Source organism: Aotus nancymaae, unplaced genomic scaffold, assembly GCF_030222135.1.
Source record: "Aotus nancymaae isolate 86718 unplaced genomic scaffold, 86718_ANA_hifiasm-v0.15.2.pri h1tg000012l, whole genome shotgun sequence".
Lineage (NCBI taxonomy): Eukaryota > Metazoa > Chordata > Mammalia > Primates > Aotidae > Aotus > Aotus nancymaae.
Genome location: NW_026988423.1, coordinates 16,912,263 through 16,935,957, shown reverse-complemented (window position 1 = coordinate 16,935,957; position 23,695 = coordinate 16,912,263). Strand labels below are relative to the sequence as shown.

Here is a 23,695-nt window from a genome sequence, read left to right as displayed (position 1 = left end):
GTGGAAGCAACTCAAGTGTCCATCAGTGGTTGAATGCATAAACAAAATGCTTACATCGTAAGGGTTCAGAGCATGCTACGCCAAAATATGCCACTTTAACATACTGATTATTTTGAGTTAAAAGGCATTTGAAAAACAGCAGATGCATGAAGAACACCCTGACCTTCTTTATTCCTTCCTGAAAGCAGGAGATAAAACTCCCATGTGAAAGGTGCCCTCCCTGTACCAGAGATATTTATATCACCACAGGTGGGGAGTTGAGGCTGAGAAAATGAGAAAAAGCTGTGCAAATGAACCTTGTTAAACTAACCTTTATCTTCATGGTCCCTTTCCCACAGTTAACTGCCCTGGCATATATTCCTTTGTCTTGTCACATTTTCACCTTTTACTACTCTTTGTCCAACCTAGTTTATAAGCTTTCAGCCCTAACTTATCCTTTGGCTCGTCATTTCTCTTGGGGGGTTGGGGGGGAATTCCAAGGTACAATGTAAAACTTACTAAATAAATTTTGTATGATTTTCTCTTATTAATCCATCCTATGTCAGTTTAATTCTTGGGCTCAGCTGGAGACTCTACGTGGTAGGAGGGAAAATTTTGCCTCCCCAAAAACCTATACTGGAATATTACTTATCCTTTAAAACGAAGGAAATCCTGTCACATGTTACAACATGAACAAATCATTGAGGACATTATGCTATATGAAATATGCCAGTCATAAAAAGACAAATACTGTATGATTCCACTTATGTAAGGTATTTAAAATAGTCATATTCATAAAAACAGAAAGTAGAACAGTGGTTAACAGGAGTAAGGAGAAATAAGAGTTGCTGTTTAATGAGCATAGAGTTTCAATTTCACAAAATGAAAAAGTTCTAAAGATCTGTTTCACAACAAGATGAATATACTTAACAGTACTTAACTGTATACTTAAAAATGGTTAGGATAGTAAATTTTATGTTATATGTATTTTACCAGAATTTTTTTAATTGCAGGAAAGAAAAAAGAAAAAGTCTTTCTTTAGCCCAATGACTTGGGATGCCAGTGTTATCAGATAACTAAATTTCCTTAAATTCCTGGGTTTACTTCTGGTCTTTCTATGTCACTCATCTATTGGTCTATTCTTGCACCAATATCACAACATTTTAATTGTAAAGGCTTTATGGTGTATTTTAATATCTGGTAGGGCTAGTTGCACCCTCTGAAAAAATGTTTAGTGCTTTCTTGTCAATTCTTACATATTTATTGTGCTATATGAACTTTAGGTATCAATTGGTCTAACTTTCTTAAAAAGCTTGTTGGAATTTTTATTAAGATTTTATTGGATTTATAAATGGACTCAAGGAGAACTGGGACATCTCTGTGATGTCCAATCATTCTATTCAAGAACAGGGATGGTCTTTCCATTTGTTCAAATTTGTCTTCCAAGAGTGTTTTAAAGTTTGCATATTTCTGAATTCATTGCTAAGTAATCTTTGTTGCAATTGTAACTGAAGTTTCTCTGCCATTATGTTCTCTGATTATTGCTTGCATATATGAAGGATATGATTTCAGCATGTTAATTTTATATCCTGTGACCTTATCTTTTATTGTTACATTTAGTTTTATCAGTGATTCTCTATGGTTTTCCAGGATTACTATTACATCATCTGCAAAAAGAGAGAATTTTACTTTACTAGTGCTTGTGCCTCTGGTCAACAGCTTTCATTTAATTGCATTGTTACATCTGGTACAATGTTTAACAGTAGTGAAGATACTGACCATCCTTTCCTGTTTCTGGACTTGAAGAAAATACTGGTATATTTTCCAATTTAGTATTACTGCTTGTAGCACCAAGATATAATAGAGATTCATAATATATTTATGATATATACAATATACATATACCAAGATATATATATTTAAAAATACATACATATAAAATCATATTTAGAAACTAACCAACAAGCCCTATTTTCTTAAGCAATTTTTAGGAAGAATGGGTGTTAAATTTTCACAAAAGCTTTTTCAACCTTTATGGAGATAATTCTATGACTATTTTTCCTGGAACTTATTAATACAGGATATTATATTAATGTATTTACTAATAATAAGCCTACCTCATATTCTTGAAATTAATCCCACCTGATCACAGTTAATTTTATTTTAATGTATTATTGAATTATGTTTCTTACCAAAATATTTATTAATCCTATATTAGTATTATATTTAGTACTTTTTTTTTTTAAGAGACAGGGTCTTGCTTGGTGGCCCAGGCTGGAGTGTAGTGTCACTGTCATAGCTCACCACATCCTCAAACTTCTGGGCTGAAGTGATCCTCCCACCTCAGCCTCCCAAGTAGCTGAAACTACAGGGACATGCCACCACACTTGGCCACTTTTTAAATTTTTTTGCAAAGATGGAGTCTCACTATGTTGCCCAGGCTGGTCTCAAGCTCCTGGCCTCAAGAAATCCTCCTGCGTCAGAATCCCAAAGTGCTGAGATTACAGGTGTAAGCCATGGTATTTGGCCTATTTTGTACTTTTTCATAGATAGTCATAACTAATATTAGTCTGCAGTTTTCTTTTTTACATGATCTTTGTCATATTTAGATATCAATGTGATGCTTCCTTCATAAAAACAATTGGGAAGTTTCCCTTCATTTTTGATGCTCTGAAATAATTTATAAAGTATTGGACTGTCTCACATTTGAAGGTTTGGTAGAACTCTGTGAAATAATCAGGGCCTGCTAATTTTTTTGAGAAATATTTACTTAACAAGGTTCCTATTTCTTCTACAGAAACTGGTCTACTTAAAACTTCTCTCTCTATCAATTTGGTTTAATTCTTTTTATTTTTATTTTAGTATAAGGCCTGGCTATGCTGCCCAGGCTGGTCTCAAACTCCTTTCCTCAAGCAATCCTCCTCCCACACCCTCCCAAAGTGCTGAGGTTATCCTACTTTGACCTCCCAAAGTGCTGGGATTACAGGCATGAGCCACCACGGCTGGCCTCTATCAATTCTGGTAATCTATTTTCCCTAAAGAATTATCCATTTTATCAAGGTTTTCAAATGTATTTGCATAAAGGCCTTCAAAGTCTCTTATAATTAATTTTTTTCTGCTTCAGTGATTTCTTCTCCATTGTCATTTTATACTTCGTATATTTGTGCCTTTTCCTTTTTTCTTCTTGAGCATGTAAACTAATGGTTTGTCTACCTTGGTACTATTTTTTTAAAAAATTTACAATAATTTCAAGAATTTTTGCTACTTAATGTATTTCAACTTGTTAGATTCTGTCTCAAGAGATCCTGTCATTCCATGCATTCATTTATTCAAGTCAACACATTCTTGAGTCCCTCCTATCTGCCAGGCATTGTGCCAAGGTCAGCACTTACAGGCACATAAATAATGGATACAAAGTAATTGCTGCTACAAGGGAGAAATGTTATTTAAAAAAAAAAAGCTATTTATGCAGAGAAGGAGCAACAGGATAGAAGGCTGGGGGAATCAGGAAAATGTCAAGAGGGAAGGAGACATTTCGCTGTTTCTTAAAGGATGTCTGCCAGTTGCAGAGGGGACATGGGCAGGGGTGATGGAAGGAGGAAGGGTTGGAAGACATATAGTATTTTAGAGGAACAGTCAGGTGAGGAGGTAGCGTGTGGGAGGAGCTGTCAGTGGCAGGTGGTGATGTTGAGAAACAGGTCAGCCTGCGACCACCGGCACTTAGACTAAGGCTTAATGACCTTCAACAGGAAAGTGTGAAGTTGTGAAACAGGAGAGTGAAACTGTATGACCGGCATCCCAGAATAAAAAGAACAGCATGCAGATTGAAGAAGGCAACGAGGAGCCCAGGCAATAACTCAAGCAAAGAAGATAAGCACTTAGACTGAAGCAGCACCAGTGAGCAAAGGACAAACTCCAGAAACAAGCCAGAGATGACTGATAGGATGTAGGCAGCGACAGAAGGAGAGGAGCCAGAAAGTCAGGCCTGAATGACCGGCTGGCTGGTGATGCTTTAACTGGGATGGAGAAGTCGTGAAGAACGAGTACTGGGGAAAAGTCAATAGCTTGGTTTTGAGAGTCTGAGTTATTTGTAGAACACCAGAGTACAGATGTTCCACAGCCATTTGGCAAAACACAGGTCTAGAGCACAAGAGTTGGGGGTGGCGTGGGAGATCCATGTTTGAGAGTATCTAGGTATAAGTTGCCAATGAGATAACTACCATCTACTGAGCACTTACTACATGCCAGTATTGTGCTAAACACTATGCTACATTCTACATAGATATGTATATGTGTATATATATGTGTATACACAATACACAAGACATACATATACCTGTATATACAAATATGTATAAACATAATACACAATATATACATATATACATAATATATATATAATACATATATACATAATAATATATATATTGTGAAGCACTTTGCTACACTTTATGTATATATTATATATAATTGTATATATATTATATTATATATTGTGTATTGTGTTAAGCACTTTGCTACATTCTTTATATATATGTATATATGTATATGTATATATATAGTGCATTGTGTTAAGCACTTTGCTACATTCTTTATATACATACACATATATTTATATTGTATATATTATATATATTAATATGTATACATTATATATATTTATATATATAAAGAAGTAGCAAAGTGCTTAACACAATACACATGTAACTGGCACGTAGTAAGTATATATACATATATATATGTATGTATATATATTCTCCCTTCACATTGACCCTGTGAGGAAATATTTTTCCTATTTTACAGAGGTGGAAACCAAGGTTCGGAGCAATATGCCTACAGTCACAGGGCTGCTCAGTGACAGAACAAGGGTTTGAACTTAGTGCTGATGCTAAATCCTGGTCTCTACAGCATCCAAAAAGATAAGGTGAGCTCTAAGAGTTATTTGGCAGAAAAGGAAGTGGGGTGAGGTCATGATGCATCAAGGTTTCAGAGGAGAGGAAGAGGGCCGCATCCTCTGATCAGGACTGTGGGGAAGTGTGGAGGTGGGAAGAGGGAAGCTGAAGGAGTTCAAATGCAGCTGCCCCTCAAGTCATTCATTCCTATGAAGTCGGCCATTTTATCTGCTGAGGGTGAAAGGAACAGGGAAAATAAAGCAGGCTTCAGGAAAGGGTCAGAGACTTGCGGCAGATCTTGTAAAAAGCTTGAAAGAACACTGACTGCTAAAGCTTCCTGGCAGCACCAGGCACTCAGCTAAGACTGGACGTCAGCATTTCATAATTGACTCGCTCTAGACACGCACAACAGGCCTGGGCCATAAGCAGGGGAAACCAAGAATGGGCTAATCTAGGACTGAAAATAATCAGAGTAGAGGCAGTGACCACCAGGGCAAAGGAAGTGAGCGTGGTGTTGAAGTGACTGACTGACGATAAAGTTGGGCCAGGGAGAAGAAATTAAGAGAAGGTGGATAAGCCTTAAGAAGGTAGAGGACAGAAGGAAAGGACAACTTGATGGAATGAAAAAATAAGTTAATGGGAATGGAGGACTGTGAAAACTGGGGTTTTGAGCAGAGTAGAGTTTCAGAGGTCAAGATTTCAAGGGTGGGGAAATTCTGTGGAGTAAGTTGCAAGTGTGGCCTCGGTATGTGGGTTTGTCAAAGTGGCACAGAGGGGGACAGTCATTACAGTGGGGACAGTCCAGGAACTGCGAGGCTAGACTATGGATCCTGAAGTCTTCTCTAGAGAATGGTAGAGACTAAGGTGCTAACACTATTTAGTGTTCTGTCCAGATTCAAGTAACTTTACTCTTTTTACTTTTGTTTAATTTTTATTTTTTGTAGAGATGGAGTCTTGCTATGTTGCCTCGACCTCCTGGCCTCAAGCCATCCTCCTGCCTTGGCCTCCCAAAACACTGGGATTATAGGTGTGAGACACCACACCCAGCCTTCACATACCTCTAAAAACTAGTATGTCTTCTATTAAATCATTGATGAAAAAATTTTAATTGAAGATAGGCCTTTGGCATGTCATCGCTGTCTGCATGCTGATGTGAATCTGTTAAATGGCAACTAAGAGTGATCAGAGCTTCACAAGTGAGCAGGCCTATTCTTATCCATAGATGAAGGGTTACACTGCCCTTCCCTAGGTCACTGCCTCTCCCTGTAAGTCCTATCTGGACCTACCACTAAACTGAGTGTCTGTCTCCCTTTTACCTGAAGATATCTGTCCAAGGGGAAAGCAAGACCTTGTTCTTGCTATAAATGCCCACCACTGGCTCTGAAGAAACTGATTTCAGGACAAAGTAGACACTTGTGAGGGCTGGCCATGCCATCCACTTCTCCCACAAAGATGCTTATCTTCAAAGAGGCGTGTGGGGCAAGCCTGGGCCCTGAGTGGTTCTGCTACTTGGTTTGAACAACATATTACAGAGTCTCCTCCTGCAGCAGGTGAAGTAGCATATGCCCTCTGCAAGAGGCTGTTTATTCTCTGGGAGCTGGATGAAATGTTTTCTCCTCCTCCTCCCCTTTGCCCTCCTTCTCTTCTACTTCTCCTTGCCTTATATTCTTTTTACATTATAACTGTGTGAAAGGCAGAGATGTAAAATAGGGGAAAGCAAAACTTCTCTAGTAGCTAACTTAACTTCTTTTTCTCCACTTCCAAACTCAGCCTTCCCACTTAGCTTCTCCCCACCCGACCCCATCTAAAGTTAACTCTTAAGAGCTTCTTGCAGCAGCTGGGAAAAACATGCTCCCCTCTACCCAACAACAAAAAAAACCCCTGCATTTTATTTTCTTCTAGCACTATCATTTTATAAGTCTATTATTCAGTTAAGACAAGATGCAACAGGTTCAGTAAATTTAAATATCTGGAATATTAAGAAGCATATATATATCTTAAATATATCTTGAACTCCTGACTTCACGTGATCCACCCACCTCGGCCTCCCAAAGTGCTAGGATTACAGGCGTGACTTAAATATATCTTAAACACATCCCTAGTTCTTGGTCTGTTTTCTGTTTCCAACAATAGCTGGAGAGGCACAGAAGGACCATGATTAAATTCCAACCAGGCCCAGAGGAGAGGGTAAGGTGGTTTAACAAACTGAAAGGAGAATGGTGATTGCCAGGGGTTAGAGGAAGGGAATAATGGGAAATTAGTGTTTAATGAATATAGGGTTTCAGTTTTGCAAGGTAAAATGAGTTCTGTGGATGGATGGTAGCACAATAGTATGAATCTACTTAATGCCATTGAATTCTACATATAAAAATGGTTAAGACAGTAAATTGTATGTTATGTGCATTTTACCACAATTTTTTTTAAAAAAAACAATAATACCTGGAACTCATCTAGCCATTAAAAATAATGGTCATTCAGACTTAGTAGCAACATGGATAAAAAGGCTTATGATAGTGTGAAGTTTTATTAAAAAGCAGGGCAAAAATATTACCTATAACTGTAATTATTCAAAACAAATCTATAGGAATAGTGGGGAAGACTGGCAGGAAATACATCAAAGTGCTAATAAAGGATGTGTCAAGTGGTACAACCTCCCTTTTCTATATTTTAAAAAGTTTTATATGGGTAAAAACTTTCCTAATGAAAAATTGTTCCTAATATTTAAAAATGTTTAAAACAAAGCAGATTCCTTCCTGGCTATAGGGATTTCTTTACATAACTTCATGTCCCTAGTAGACACTTAGAGAAATTTATACTGAAGAGTTACTGGTTTTTCATGTATTGACATCTATTTATTGAGTGCTATCTAGGTGCGGGCCACTGTTACAGGTAGTGGGGATACAGGATGAACTAGAAAAAGTCTCTACCCTCATGGAAATTCCATTCTAGTGGAAATTACATTGAGTGTTCAGACCTAACACTCAAATAACAAACCATAGATACTAGACACTGATAGCGCTGGGTAGAGAATTAAAATAGGTAATATAATAAATATAGTCAGCCCTCCATATCCATGGATTCCACATCTGTGAATTCAACCAATTTCTTGGATCAAAAATATTGTGGGGAAAAAATGCCACAGTTCTGAAAAGCAAAACTTGAATTTGCTGAGTACTAAGACAAATCCATGGGAATGAAGTGTGTATAGGCATTGTATTAAGTATTATAATGTAATCTAGAGATGATTTAAAAGACGTGGGAGGATGTAGGTTAAATGCAAATATATGCATTTTATATAAGGGACTTCAGCATACTTGAATTCTGGTATTTAGGGGGATCCTCTAACCAATGCCCTGTGAATCCTGAGGGATGACTGTGCTGGCATTTTTATGTTGGGAGATCAGGAAAGGTTCAAAGGACATGAGATTTGCATTGGCATCTGAATGACAAGACCAGTCTTGGGAAGATTAGGGAAGATAGGTGAGAGAACTAATGCTAAGATGCTGAGCAGATACAACTGTGCCCAGTTTGAGGAACCGAAAGAGACCATTGTGTCTGGGAAGTGGTGGACGAGGGAGAAAGTGGTATGAGGAGACATTGCCCTTCCTTCAGGAACTTATGGGGAAACAGTTGAGTCATCACACAGACAGCTTCTGACACCTCTCTTCTCGTGGTGCAAATCGCAGAGGACTTCAAATTTACAATAGCCTACAGAGCAGAAAAAGCAGGACATTTTCTTTAAAAAGTCTCCTTTCTTCTCCTCTAGGCTACATTTTCCTTATCTGTAATCAAAGGGATGGAATGGCAGTATTAACCTCACAGAGGAAGCAGACATTAATGCATATTCCATAGAACCAGCCCATGCCAAGAAATCCAAGTTGTTCTCCAAAATCAGGGCTTACTTATCCTTCCCAAACTCGAATTTCCCAGGTCCAATTCGAAGCAGAGAGCCATTAAGCCACTTAGGAAAATGTCCGCAGACTCGAGCAGAGATGCCCTGTGGAGCCTCTTCCACTGTGGTCAGCAGCGGTGCAACACAAGGCAGACCCCGACGCTGCCCAAAGACGGCTTTTTTCTGATGAGTATTTCCCATGTACCTTTTGAAAACTGTGCAGAGGAAACCAAAAGCACAAAAAATATTTTACCAAATCTTCTATAAACTTGCCTGTTTCCCACAGACAATAATCTTATGAACTGGCAGCTTGAGGGAAATGTGAACCTAACACCAAATACAGTCTCCAAATTTCCTCTCTCCTTCCTCATTCTCAGACTACCAACGCTTTAGTTCTACATTTGCGAACCACAACAATTCTTCTATTTTTTACGGTACTAATCTACCTAAGAATTAACTTAGGACTTCAGTTACTATTTTTATCATTTCTCATAGTTGAACAATGCCTGTTTTTTTACAAGCATAAATCTACATGCCAACCCCAGATGTGCTAAGAGCAACTTTGTTGTTATAAAAATGACCACCATTCAATATTATCACAATTACATTGACCACAATAATTTAGATATACCAACATGTGATTCCAAAGATTTCATAGCAATTCCTGTAAATTTAATAAGATCTTAAACTTAATTTCTTTTATTTTAATGGTCTTTACATGAATATATAAGGCATTTTCCAGCAGAAGGGTGTCAAAAATTAAATTATGCAGTGATATCCAGTCTGAAATTACCTAAAGTTCAAAAGGAACAAGAAGTAAAAGTCATCTTTGTATAATAAGAAACTGAAATTTTTCTCTATTATTTTATCATACTGAGTGTTCACAAGTCAGTACTGCCTAACATAGAGGGTGGTCAAATAAATAATTAAGTGCTATTAAATAGAATTCTTTATTTTATCACATAAAAGTTTAACAGTATTCCAAAATCTAGAAAAATGAGCTAACACATAGGGACACCATTAAGAAGTGAGATTTGCTTTCTTTTAGCAAGTTACTACTATCCCATTTCTTTCAAATCTTTCAAAAATTCAGCTTGGAGCACATGAGACATTCTACTCTCCTATATAACATATACAATTAGTCAAACCTAATTCTTTCCTGATTTTTCAAATAAAATTCTCTTTCACCCTGAATATTTTTTCTAACGTCCTTATTTCTAGTTCTAAGAAAATTCCAGCGGGGCACAGTGGCTCACACCTGTAATCCCAGCACTTTGGGAGGCCAAGGAGGGCAGATCATCTGAGGTCAGGAATTCAAGACCAGTCTGGTCAACATAATAAACCCCATCTCTACTAAAAATACAAAAAAATTAGCTGGGCATGGTGACAGATGCCTGTAATCCCAGCTACTCGGGAGGCTGAGGCAGGAGAATCACTTGAACCCAGGAGGCGAAGCTTGTAGTGAGCCAAGATCGCACCACTGCACTCCAGCCTGGGCAACAAGAGCTGAACTTTGTCTCAAAAAAAAAAACAAAGACAATTCCATTAATTGGTCAAGATCTATCTCCAGTGTTACAACACTTCCCTTAAGAGGCAGCATAGTGTAATATTTAAGGGTGTGAGCTGGGCCTCTACTTGGCTTCAGAGTGGTTGGTTTCAAATGTGTCCTCTCCCAAATAAGGAGCCTTGAGAAGGACACTCATCACTTCTCTGTGGTCTGTTTTCTCTTTTCTAAGGTGAAGATAATGATAGTTCATATTACTTCTAAGGCTGTAATAAATGAATTCGTTTATGTAAAGCTTTTAGAACAGAATACTCAAAAAATGCTATTATTATATTTACATAGCTTTTAATGATCAGTCCAATAATATCTTCATTTTATTCATTTGACAAAGTACTTGGTACTGCTGAGGGATAAAAAGCATTAGAACCCTGAAATTAAAAAACTGACTGCCTAGTAAACATATCACTGACACTATAAGTGTTTTACTTCAACATTGTTTCTCAGAGTCTGGTATGAGGACTACTTGTAACAGAAATATCTGGTGCTATTGCTAAAATGCCATTTCCTGGACTCCATTCTGATCCTAATAAGTCAGAATCTCTAGGGAGAGGCAAGCAGGTTTTCTTAGGCATACTAAAGTCAGGGAGCTACGGTATTAGAAGCACAAAGCAGGGCTGGGCATAGTGGCTCACGCCTGTAGTCCCAGCACTTTGAAAGGCTGAGGTGGGAGGATCACGAGGTCAGGAGATCAAGACCATCCTGGCCAACACGGTGAAACCCCGTCTCTACCAAAAATACAAAAATTAGCTGGGCATGGTACCACGTGCCTGTAGTCCCAGCTACTTGGGAGGCTGAGGCAGGAAAATCGCTTGAACCCAGGAGGCGGAGGTTGTGGTGAGCCAAGATCATGCTACTGCACTCCAGCCTGGTAACAGAGCAAGGACTCTGTCTCCAAAAAAAAAAAAAAGGAAGTACAAAGAGGATGCTTTGAAAAGATAGTGAAGGAAATTCTCAGGTATTTATCTTACTCTACTTTTATTAACATTATGCATATTTATCTTATTCTCAGATTAAAATAAATTCCCAGAGGTCATGTATAAATTTATTCATCTCACTTTTTAAGTAAATTGAATAGCCTGATGGGGCATTTGTCTAAGTAGAGATACACGAATTTAAAGCATTTTACATTGAAGAAAATATTTACATGTCTATATCTTCTACACTCCATACCATGCTGTTGGTAATCTACTACATGCTCTTCAAAGTTTCCATAGAATTTGACATCAACACTTTCTTAAACTCCTTTCTATTTGTAGCTTCTGAGACATTGTCCTAGTCTAACTTTCCTGCTGCCCTATAACTACTCTCTGCATTATGCTAGTTTTCTTACTTGTTAGCTGACAATCTTGAGCAAGTTACTTAATGTCTCTGAGCCTCAGGTTTTTCAGTGATAAAATGGAAATAAAAGGAAGTCAAAGTTTCCTATTTATGTCTGTTGTCATAATCAAATATAAAGATAGCAGATGCTTTCCAAATCTCAATTCCCTTTATGGGCTCCTTGTCCCCCTTATCACTCGTGAATGTTCCTCAAGTGTTACCTTCGATCTTTACTCTTTACTCTCAGCACTCTCCCTTGGCAATCTTATCTAGTCTCTTAATTTCACCAATTACTTCTTCTTGCTGGTGACTTTCAACATGTCAAGATAGAATTTTTAATTTTCCCCCTTCCAAATCAATTTTCTTCACCTAGGATAGTTCCCAGTTCCTTCAGATGAAATTCACTCACCTAACTCATCCTTCAAGATCCAGTTTCCATGTCATTTGCTTTATAAACACAGCATTCCCCTTACCTACAGCAAGAACTGATTCTCCTTAGTCTGAACTCACAGCATCTGCTTATAGTTCTCATATGGACCTTATTTCATCTGTCTTGAGTGATAAATGATACTACCAGTACTCCTTAAGTACAAGGTCTGGTCTTTGTCTCCCTTCTCCCTCCAGTAAGTAATACATCCCCTTGCATACTGCAAGCATTAAATTACTAAATTAAGTAATTTTAAAATTTATAGTGCATATTAGTGTAATTTCTAAAAGCTCTAGATCAGCCAATTTCAAGAAATAAAATCATGTAACAATAGTAGCTATAATAGAAAGCTATAAAACAATAAATGATTTTTAAGGCAGTCCCCCAAAATGCAAATAGAGAAACCAAACATTTACATTAGAACATGTGGCAGCGATTTTTGAATTTAGAAAAGCCTAAATATTTAATATTCTTCTTATTGCAAATCCAAAAGCATCTGAAGCCCCTGAATCCTGCCCTAAATATTGTATAACGTATACAAATGTTACTGGAGGATCCTGAAAAATAGAAAATAAATAAATAATAAAAATAAAAATAACCATATACAAATATGAAGGCTGTTTCCTTGACCACGAGGAAACAATCCTAACAGCCTTCTCTAACTTCCGGGGCTCTGCGGAGTTGCTGTCTAATCTGATCCACACAGGATAGAAAGCTTCAGAAGCTCCCAGCAATGTTCAGGAAAGCAGCACAGAATTCTAAGTGCGGACTGGCAAGAAGAGGAGGATGAGGAAGAGAAAGGGGCAAACCTCCTACCTGGGAGCCGGTGCACCATCACAAGAAGGAAATCCACTGCAGTGGTAGAAAGACTCCTAATAAAATGGAGAAAGACTCGGAAAAACATTTTCGTATTGAGCAGATCCCGTGATTTCCAAATCCTCCCACACTGGCAGTTTTGAGTACTACTAAACAACTAATACGCACCGAACTGCCTGGACTGTGTCTCCCTCACTGATGGGTCGAGGTGAGGAGGAGGCTAAGAGGCGGGGCTTATTTCCATGACGACCGTCCCAACAACCTATCTATAATAAGTAGCTGTTTGACCACCAATAGTGACCTCCCCCTCCCTGAACTTTTCTTTTTCAAATCTGTTCTCACGCTATAGTTAAGTCCGATTATCTTGATCCACACCAATTTTATTATGCCACTCCTCTCCTCTGGAAGATTCCAACACAGAGTAAAGTCCAAATTTAGACTGCAACTAGACGACTCTACAATCTGGCAACAACTTAACTTTCATTCTTCTCTGCCTTTAAATCACTTCGTCCTTCCTTTTCTTTTCTGTTCATTAATTTTACAGAACATTTTCTGACAATCTAGCACGAGTGAAAGTATGCCCTTAAAATGTATATGGCTTTATTAATTTAACATTTTTAGCACCAATGTATCAAATACTGTGCTACAAAGTAAGAATACCAAGAAACAAGATTGTCTCTGCTCTCCAGGCATTTAGAAGATACACTTATTTCCCTTCATGAATTATCATTCTAGCAACGTGACAAACATAACATAATATGTTTTCTTCTGTGCCACTGAAGAAATTTTTCCCCTGCCTGGAATATCCTCTTTCCTTTTCAAAAATCCAATTAAAATCTACCTCTCTGACTCCCTTACCAAAAGGTCTTCTAGTAACTCCCACAGCACTGCCACAGAGTTGCTTTTAACATTAACATATCATGTCTTCCTAGCAAAGTTGTAAGTGTATTTCAAGAAAGAAGTGGTTAAAATTGTCAGAAGGCAGTGTCTTAATACATCTAGCACATTACAAAGATGGTTCAGTATATATTTTGATTAGTAATCAATGAAAAATAACTTATAAACTTCTGAGATTTTATTGAAATAGCAAAGAGTAACATTAGAAGTGTAAATTAAAGGGCAATGGTGTTCCTGAAATAGCATTTCTCCAGTTGTGAGGTAAGTATTATTATTTTGAGACAGAGTCTCGCTCTGTCACCCAGGCTGGAGTATAGTGGCATAATCTCGATTCACTGCAACCTCCGCTTCCTGGGTTCAAGCGATTCTCCTGTCTCAGCCTTCTGAGTAGCAGGGACTACAGGTGCACGCCACCATACTCGGCCACTTTTTTTTATTTTTAGTAGAGACAGGATTTCACCATGTTGGCCAGGCTGGTCTCAAACTCCTGACCTCAAGTGATCTGCCTGCCTTAGCCCCCAACACTACTGGGATTACAGGTACGAGCCACCACGCCCGGCCAAGATAATTATTCTTGTCTATGTGAATGGTACCAAAGCCATCCAAATTTGATTTTAAAAATAAGTCTTAATTATTAGGCTTTCAGGGACCTTTATACTAGAAGGTATAAACAATTCTGAACAGTAAATACATTGTGACTTAAAATCAGTTCTCCAGGCTTAATCATATCAAAAGAAATGATCAAATCAATTTTCTGAACCCACAAAAGGAAGAACTAGATGTTGAGCAATGGTGATACCATCAGGATATAACAAGTATATAATGAAATCTAGTCTGAAACAATCTGTTGGCCTTATTTTTCATATTAGTAATAAATGCTTAGAAAAAGTTACTCAAGAACATTTCTTAATGACGGTAGATCGAAATCCAGGTGACATGTCATATTAACTCACAAATCTTCTGGTTGTATTTAGTTTTCTTTGGCCAGGCGTGGTGGCTCACACCTGTAATCTCAGCACTTTGAGAGGCTGAGGCGGATGGATCACCTGAGGTCAGGAGTTCAAGACCAGCCTGGCCAACATGGCAAAACCCGTCTCTACTAAAAATACAAAAATTAGCCAGGCATGGTGGCAGGCTCCTGTAATCCCAGCTACTGGGGAGGCTGAGGCAGAACAATTGCTTGAACCTGAGAGGCAGAGTTTGTAGTGAGCTGAGATTGTGCCACTGCACTCCAGCCTGGGCAACAGAGCAAGACACCGTCAAAAAAGGAAAAGAAAAAGAAAGGAAAGGAAAGGAAGAAAGAGAAAGAGAGAGGGGAAGAGAGGGAGGTAGGGAGGGAAAGGGGGGGAAGGAAGGAAGGAAGGAAGAGGGGGGAGAGAGAGAGAGAAGAAAGAAAGAAGAAAGAGAAAAAGAAAGAAAGAAAAAAGAAACAGAAAGAAATCTTTCTTTTTTTTAGAGACAGAGTCTCACTTTGTCACTCAGGCTAGAGTGCAGAGATGCAATCATAGCTCACTGCAACTTCAGACTCCTGACCTCAAGTCATCCTCCCACTTCAGTCTTCCAAGTAGCTAGGATTAGAAATGGGAGCCACTGCACCTGGCCAAAAAAAAAAAAAAATTATTTCTAATAGTTACTTTGTTGACCTCCAACCTATTCTGTGCCACCACCTCTATCAACTCAGTAATTTTTTCCACTTAACCAATTTTCTTTAGCAATTATTATTTTATTTCACTTTTGTTATCTTTTCTTATATGAGTATTTATGTCATGTGATGTTTATGCCTTAAAATAGTAATTTGATTTACTTGGTATATTATCCGGAGTTATTGGCAAAAAGAAACACAAAACAAAACAAAAAAAAGTAATTTGATGAAATTAGATTTTATTTTAGAGTTTAGAAGGCAGTCTCCCTTCGTAATAACAATTCCCTGTAGTACTATTTGCAATTTTCTGATCGCTTATATTGGAAAAATATACATGCAATAAACTGAACTGTCTATATGATTGAAAAATGGGTGCTATAGTGCTTAAAAATCTGGTTAATATAGCTATCCCATATAGTAATATCTGATATAGAAAATTTTCAGTAAAATCCCAGTAGTACTTTACATCAAAGGGATAATTTTTTTTTTAGCTATAAGTAGTATAGCTCCTCCAGTCCAAATTGAAGTGACCTACCAAAGTCATCCTGTTGTTTAAGCCAATCTATTTACTTCTGGATCACTAATCTTTATCCCATACCACACTGCTGTTAATGTTTCTAAATATAATTCATTAACTGCATATGTTGATGTGGTTGATGTGTAAAGAAGCCAACTCATACAAGGTTCTGGTGAGTAATTCTGGTTTTTATTTTACTCCTTTTACTACAAGAAAATCATTTTAAGCCAAGACTTTTTATTAGCCATACATAATAACTAATAGTGAAAATAATCAAATAGAAATAGCACACAGTTATGTCATTATATTCTAAGAAACTGGAAAAAATCACCTCTAAGGTTTTAGACCATAAAAAATTCAAAACTGACTCAAAAATGAGCTATTTAAATAAAATATTCTAAAAGAAAAAGTATAATATTAAACATTATAAATTAACTAAATCCTTTTTTAGAAGTTAAAGAAATACTAGGAAGTTTAAGGAAATAAATAAAAGAATCCACATAAGATTAAATAATTACACTTCTATAAAATGCACTAAAGGTTTGACCCTCAAAAGAAAAATGATGTAGTTCATGTTAATGTCCAACTTAGGACATTAACATGAACATTAATATTAACATTAAGGAATTTAAAGGTTCCTTTTTAAATCTAGAAAAGAATTACAAGGAGTTTCCCCTTCTCTGTTCAAAATATACATTTTCTTTAACAACTAGAGAGCTTTCAAAGCATAAATGTCATTCTTTCATTGTAACAATAAGAAGTTTAAATTCTCAACTTATTTCAAGTGTGTATTTTATCTGTGTAATGTGTTTGCAATCACTGTAAACCTCTGTCGCAGGAACTCTCTTTTTTGTATTAGAAAGTTTTCAATAGTATTGGCTTCTTTGAAGAGTTCATCTATCTCATCAACGTAAGATGCATCTACTGCTGCTCTCTCACTAATAGGAAAAAAAGTTTTGTATTAAACTAGGTAGTTATAAACACCATCATTATGTTGTTCTTCATTACACTATATTTGTTAACTATTTCATTTAAATGGCTTTATGTACCACAGAACTTCATTAATTTACTAATACTCTTCAGGAAATAAATTAGTCCCACAAATATTTTTGACTACTCAAAAAGGTCTCCTGACACAGCAGAAAGTGTATCTTATATAACACTAATATTAAATTATATACATCATTTTTACAGCCACACAAACTACTATCCAAGTATAATGACTGTCCAGCAGTATAAAAAAAAAACGCTTTATAAAACATGACATCAGGTTAATAAAATGTTCAAATTTGGTCTTAAAATAGATATAGGTAAAATATAAACACAATCATCCCCTCAGTATCCATGGGGGATTGGTTCCAAAATCTCCCACAAATATCAAAGGGACAGCCCTCATAGATGTTTAAGTCCCTTCTATAAAACAGCATAGTATTTGCATATAACCTAAGAACATTCTCCCATATACTTTAAATTATTACTTATAAGACCAATATCATGTAAATGCTATTTAAACAGTTGTTATACTGTATTGTTTGAAAAATAATGACAAGAAAAGAATGTCTGTACGTGTTCAGTACAGATACAACCATTATTTTTTTCCCAAATATTTTCAGTGTGTGGTTAGTTGAATCTACAGACTCAGAATCCATGAATATGAAAGGCTGACTCTCTATGATATAAGTATTTATCTTTAATGTCACTCCATAATCATTAATTTCACCAAACATTTTTCTCAAAGAGGTATTTACATAAAACTTAAAATGTAATGTCATCTAATTACAGACCAAGATATATACAGTCTAGTATTAGCTTGGCAAGAGTAAAAAAAAAAAGGATTTTTAGTGGAAAAGTTGAGGCTATTCCCCGAAAATAAACAACTAACCTATTATAAGGGACTGAGGTAGAATAAAAAATTCCAAAGTTTTAATTACTGGAGAGGTTTGGCAGCCACAGAGTTAAACTTCCCATTACAGTTTCCAGAAGAAAACAAACATAAAGACCTAGAGAATATACTATAGGTACTTGCCTTAAAAGTTTTGCATAGGCAGACAACATCAGATTAATTTCCTTGCTCACAACTGTTCAAAAAAAAAATCGTGTAAGTTATAAAATATAACAAACTTTCCGCATTATAAAACTGATGTACAGAAATATAAACATTTTATACATCACCATTTAAATCTTTCTCCAAGGCTTCATCTTTATAAAACAGTCCGGAACTTTGGGAGAAAGATGAATCTGATTTTCCAAGAGAAGGCAGCTGTGGACTATCTGGCACTGGAGACTAACAGGACAAAATAAAGAAAACAGGTAAAGTCAGTAAGATCTCCAGGACATATACATTTCGCTCATAAGAAAAAGCAAATAAAACATTTTTCAGAAAAAGGCAAACATGCTAGAAAGTATATGACTTAATTAGTCATTTGAGTTTTTATTATTAAGGAAATTTACAGGCCCAAGAAACACCTTGCTCAACATATTAAATTTTATTTAGGTTTTCAACTAGACTTTGCTTTTCATTTGTTTGCTTTTGTGACAAGGTCTCACTCCGTCACCCAGGCCAGAGTGTAGTGACACAATCATAGCTCACTGAAGCCTCCTGGGTTCAAGCGATCCTCCTGTCTCAGCCTTATGAGTAGCTAGGGCTACAGGCACATTCCACCATGCCTGGCTAGTTTTGGTTTGGTTTGGTTTGGTTTTCAGAGACAGGGTATCGCAGTGTTGCCCAGGCCAACGTGAAACTCTTAGCCTCAAACGATACTCCTGCCTCTGCCTCCCAAAGCACTAAGGTTACAGCCATGAGCCAATGCACTCAGCCTTAAATTAGACTTTAAATGTGGTTTTAAACTCCTGTTGAAAAAGAGTCTGGTATCTTGAACCAATCGATGTTTTCATAGCAATGAAGCTAAACTGTAATTTAGACAGTAGCCAAATGCTTGCAAAATTTTGCAAAATAATATAATCTTCAAGGGAGCAAATCATGTCCCAAATGCAACAGATCAATTGGTAGGGGCAGTAGTAAAGGACAGGATACTGTGCTCTTCTTTAAAAAGATCAGTAACTATATTACCTAGGTATTTTACTTATCACAGCAAAATAATTACATAAAATCCTATGTATCATAAAGGCACAGACTCACTTCTGTCTCCAGATCTCAAGTTACCAAAAACAAATCTCCCAATAGTTTCTTGGAGGCCCGTACTTAGTGAAAAGAGCAGCTGGAATCAACATAGCTCCTGCTATGTTGTAGGACAATCCCAGCTCTGGGAATATGAATATATTAAATTCTATCTATAGAGCTTTCTTAAAGGGAAGAAATTTGAGAAGTATGTAAAACAGAATAAAAGATTAAGTCTCCACAAGAATAGAGCTTACCTCCAATTCTCTTGGCCTCTTGCAATTTCTAGTATCGGGCTTTACAAGGTGATTTGCCATCATATTCCGAAGGCACCAGCTATAAAGCTTAGAACAATGCCAGATTTAGGTACAACTCCATGCTACAGCTCTCTGGAATCTTTCCCTTTTTCCCACTCCTACTGCTGCTGTTAATTTAGACTGTCATTATCTGTCACTTTCCTAAACTCAATTTCTCCCCCCTCTAAATCATTCTATCAACTGCTCTTTGGGTATCAAAACTTTGATTCCTGCATTCCCTTAACTCAAAAACTTTCATTGTTCCATACCATGAAATTCCATGGTATGGCCTATAAGGTCCTGTATTAGCTGATGCCAGCCTACTAGCCCCGTCATTTTCGACTACTCCTCTCTATGTACTTAGCCAAATGATCCTCTCTGGCAATTCTGCCTTGTTTCAGGACTGGCTCAGTTAAGATTCTTCTATCTTCACAAAATCTTAATGTTGAAACAGGTCTTAAAGTCCATCTAATTCAATCTTATTTTATACAAGTGAGAAAATAGGTACAGTGATGGTGGACCCAGTGAAACCCTAAGGCTGAGCTAGACTAGAACCGAGATCTCCTCACTCTTCGGGTCTGAGATTATTCCCACTGTCCTACCTGACTTTAAAGTAGCTTCAAATTTTACTTTTACTTTCCCATAAATTCGGAAGGCATTTTCCCTAGGAGTCTAAATGTTGAAACCTGGACGTGTATAGTCTCTATGTCTTTGAGATGAGGGGAGCCCTGTCCATATTCGTTATCAATTGAGGTTTTTTTTTGCTGTTTTTGAGAAACAATGCCGACTTGGGTAACTCTGATTCGTCCTATAGAACATGCATACATAGAAGACAGAAAGAGCAACAACAAATTAGAAAGATGTTTGTTAAGTAAATTCTGTATTGTACATCTCCATTCCTCCCAGTATCTTTATAATATGTAAGTTTAAGTGCTGTAATAGCATTAATAGTATCTAGAAAATACTATACATGCAGTGTTAACTTTGCCTTGGTAGTTGGAAAATACTTTAGAGAAGCCAAAAGGTGGATTTTTTTCACTCCCCCTTCCCCTTCTAATCTTCTCTTTCTCCTTCACCTTTCTCTCCCAAAGTAACACTGTGCACCTATGTCAAATGAAAACTTACAATCAAGTAAGTCTGTTTCTGCAAAAATAATTTAGTTTTCCTGTCATAGCTCAACGCCTCAGCCGATCCAGGCATGGTGGACGGGCTGGTCTTCATCGTGTGACAAACACCCGCCACTACCCCCAGCTCTGCGATCTTAGGCTTAGTGACCTGGCTGTTACTAAGCACTGTCCCCTCGGCCTCATGCAGCTGTTTCCTTCTAGTCTTCTCCCTTTTCAAAATTCCATTCTGGTTCCTCAGGCCATCTCACCTCCATTTTTCCTCACTTCCTGCCGCCCCTCCCCACTTCCTCCCTACTAATGCTTGTGTCCCACTAGAGCCCCTCAGAAGAAGCTTCCATCCTCCTGCCCTTCCTTATGTTATATACTCAGTTACATTCTCACAGGCCCCCATCCCTTCAGCCCCACCCCAAGGCCAATGTACTTCGTGGTGTGGGGACCTTCCTCCTCAGCAAACAGGCGGGAGTGAGGGGCGGGGTGCTGGGTTTCGTATGTGGAGATAGCGGCCGCAATCCCGTCAGCCCCTGTGCGAGTCACGTGACAGCCGCCCCCACCCCGCCCCGCCCCACCCCGCCGCCAGCCTCCTAGAGCCTGGTCCTGCAGAAGTGCAGCTTTTTTCTGGGTTTCTCCCGCTCATTTCCCTCGACTTGGAATAGTCGTGAAACAAAAAATCTCTCCTTGCCACCCTATGTGAGTTTGAGTCAGGATAAAACCTGAAACTGGCAAAGAAAGAACAAGGAAGACTTGCCAAAGCAAGGCCAGGGTGTGTCTCAGCAGCTTGGAATCTCAGGAAAGGGACACAAAATAGCACATCCACGGCCTCTTTTAGAATAAAATTTACTTGGTTTGCTTGCAGGAAGGGTTTAAAACCGCATTTGCAAATGGTCTGTTGGCAGGAAGGTTTTAATCACGTGTTCCCCTGGTCTACAAGCCAGGCTTTTAGATGCAGAGCCTCAGTTCCTGACCCTCTTCCTCTTTGGTGCAACCAAACTTTCAGAACCACACCTTTCTAGAAAATACTTTCCCGGATCTGCCAATAAGTTTAGTCAATTTAATTGGCAGCAGTTGTCAAAAAGTATTCTGTGATACACGTGGCTCACATACTCGTAGCTTTGCCTCATCAGATGTGGCAACATTTAATTGGAGACTTTGACCTGCAGTTTCAAAGATAGACATTCCAAGATTATGCCCAATTAGTTGATGTGGAAGAAAAAAAAACAGAGCAAATTAACTAATAACACAAAGGTCAACAACACCCGTCCATAAGCTCCAGGTACAAAATCTTAGATCTTAGAGAACTGTATTTAACACTTACATGTATCACTAATGTTTTTTTTCCTTTTGCTTTATTAAATATTAGTTATTATCAAGACTTGGAAGTAGTGGGTATGTATATATTTATTTGCTATTTGTGAAGAAACCAATTGTTTTAAATAAGTTCCTAGAAAATAAGCACTCAATGTGTTTAATTTGAGTTGCTAATATTGTGAAATATAAGCCACGTGCTAAATACTAGACTAGATAACTATGGAGAATTAAGGAGTCTCAAACATTGTCCAAGAACAATAGCAATCTGTGTTGAATTTTTATCCTCTGTGGTAAAATGAAGGGAAAAGTAATGAAGTTTTAGTTTTCTTTGATTTTTATCCTTATCGTTTCAGACTCTTGAGCAGTATAAAGTTTTCATCAAGTCAAATACATTCACTTTAAAGGACTGTCCTTTATTCTGATACCATGTCCTTCCTAATTTTGGGGGCACAGGTAAGATAAGTTTTATGAAATAAAAAGTTTTAAAACTTTACATTTTTAAGTGTCCTTACTTGGTGAAATGTAGAGTTGTCCACTATATTTATCTCTTCCTCCTTATTATCATGATTGCTGTAATTATTTTTAATGGTTCATTAAATGCAAGGTCTGGAAATACTCATATAATTCACCTCACAGCCTTCACATTGTATGATATCCAAATAGGTGGTTATCCATCCAATTCTTAAAATATTTCTAGGAAAAATGATTCCACCTAATGCATAAATGCTTTCATCAGGTTAAGAGAACACTATGGACATTTTATTTTTAAAATCTTACATCCATTGTATAAGTGAAATGGGTAAGAATAAGTGAGAGAATATAGATCTTGTTATCTAGAGCTTTAAAATCTTCAAAGGGCTGTCATCATTATCTCATTTAATCTTTAAAAACAACTCTATGAAGTACAAAGGACACTGAGATGTTTGGATTGCTCTATATCAAAGAAAAAAATGTTTGTCCCAAAACTTCAAAATGTGTAAATTGTACATTTGGCATCTTTACAGCTGGAGAAAATTCATTGGCAATGGAATATTTAAAATTAGAGCTTGTTTAGTGCTTGCTTCTGATCACTACTTGATCCCATTTCATGCGTTCATGTTAATTGGCCCAATTGGACTCTGTAGTTGGAGGATGAAAACTTACTATTTCAACTTTAGTCACGTATGTATTCTTATCATATACTTCTTAAATGTACAATTTTTTTTTCTTCTGATAGTCACCACACCAGTCACTTCCAACCACCCTGCCACAGACTTCCTTTGTAATCACTGCTGAAGGACATGATGTTTTTATGACTTCCTGAAATGAAAACCCTATCTTGTTTTTAAAACAAACAAACGAAAAGTAGTGTTTATGTAAGTATTTTGTTCCCTGATTCTAGGAAGCACTCCGTTTGTATACCATCTCTGTACTAGCAAAAAACAAAAACAAATGGCACCTTGCTAATTCCCTTCCTAGCAAAGTAATACAGTTTAGCACATGTTCAAAAAAAAAATAGCCAAGAAATTCAGTTTCCACTAATTATTTTCAAAACTGTGATATTTACACTCTGCTCTTTAAAAGTTGCATTCTATAAGACTATTTTTTAACAAACGAGCATAAGCCCTAAAAATACATATCCTTAAATTGTATTTCAAATATTTTAAGTCAGTCTTTGCTATCATTCCAGGAATGGAAAGTTTTAACACTGGAAACTGTAAGTAAGCATTTGCCCTTGTATCTGAATTTTGGTATCTCTCCCCCCAAGTTTACTTTCTGTTGCAGGAAATTTAAAAATTGTTAAATAAAATTCTAATGATGGTATGCATGTGGCTTGCGTCTGATATAGCAGATAAAGAAGTTTTATAAAAATGGTCGCCTGTTCCACTGAAAAGTAAATATTAATGACCTCTATCAACTACCCTTT

General features: G+C 37.2%; 2 protein-coding genes across 6 annotated transcripts in view; both read right to left on the bottom strand.

Moving 5' to 3' along the window:
* Positions 1-13,251, bottom strand: part of BCO2 (beta-carotene oxygenase 2) — a 34,705-nt gene extending 21,454 nt beyond the window's left edge. The window contains exons 1-3 of one of the 5 annotated variants that reach the window (XM_021671130.2): positions 13,230-13,251; positions 12,888-12,943; positions 8,774-8,978 (exon numbers count right to left, since the gene is read on the bottom strand). In XM_021671130.2, coding sequence (XP_021526805.1) covers positions 8,774-8,978; positions 12,888-12,906 — 224 coding nt within the window. In that variant the 5' untranslated portion in view covers positions 12,907-12,943; positions 13,230-13,251. The other 4 variants (XM_021671129.2, XM_021671128.2, XM_021671134.2 and 1 more) reach the window with 4 other exon arrangements.
* Positions 13,252-16,110: 2,859 nt separating this feature from the next.
* On the bottom strand, positions 16,111-20,863 carry TEX12 (testis expressed 12). The gene is made up of 4 exons (XM_012470531.3): positions 19,319-20,863; positions 18,116-18,227; positions 17,970-18,021; positions 16,111-16,881 (listed from the first exon to the last, which is right to left on the bottom strand). The coding sequence occupies exons 1-4, from the start codon at positions 19,379-19,381 to the stop codon at positions 16,737-16,739; spliced, it is 372 nt and encodes a 123-aa protein (XP_012325954.1). The 5' UTR covers positions 19,382-20,863; the 3' UTR covers positions 16,111-16,736.
* Between the last annotated feature and the right edge of the window lie 2,832 nt (positions 20,864-23,695).

Bases quoted from the DNA above. Each gene is read 5' to 3' on its own strand.
- TEX12 (XM_012470531.3), bottom strand. From the start codon at position 19,381: ATGATGGCAAATCACCTTGTAAAGCCCGATACTAGAAATTGCAAGAGG. The intron at 18,022-18,115 runs GTGATGTATAAA...TTTTTTGAACAG, and splicing joins CTTGGAGAAAGATTTAAATG to TTGTGAGCAAGGAAATTAAT. The intron at 16,882-17,969 runs GCAAGTACCTAT...TTTTCCTATTAG, and splicing joins GCCTATGCAAAACTTTTAAG to TGAGAGAGCAGCAGTAGATG.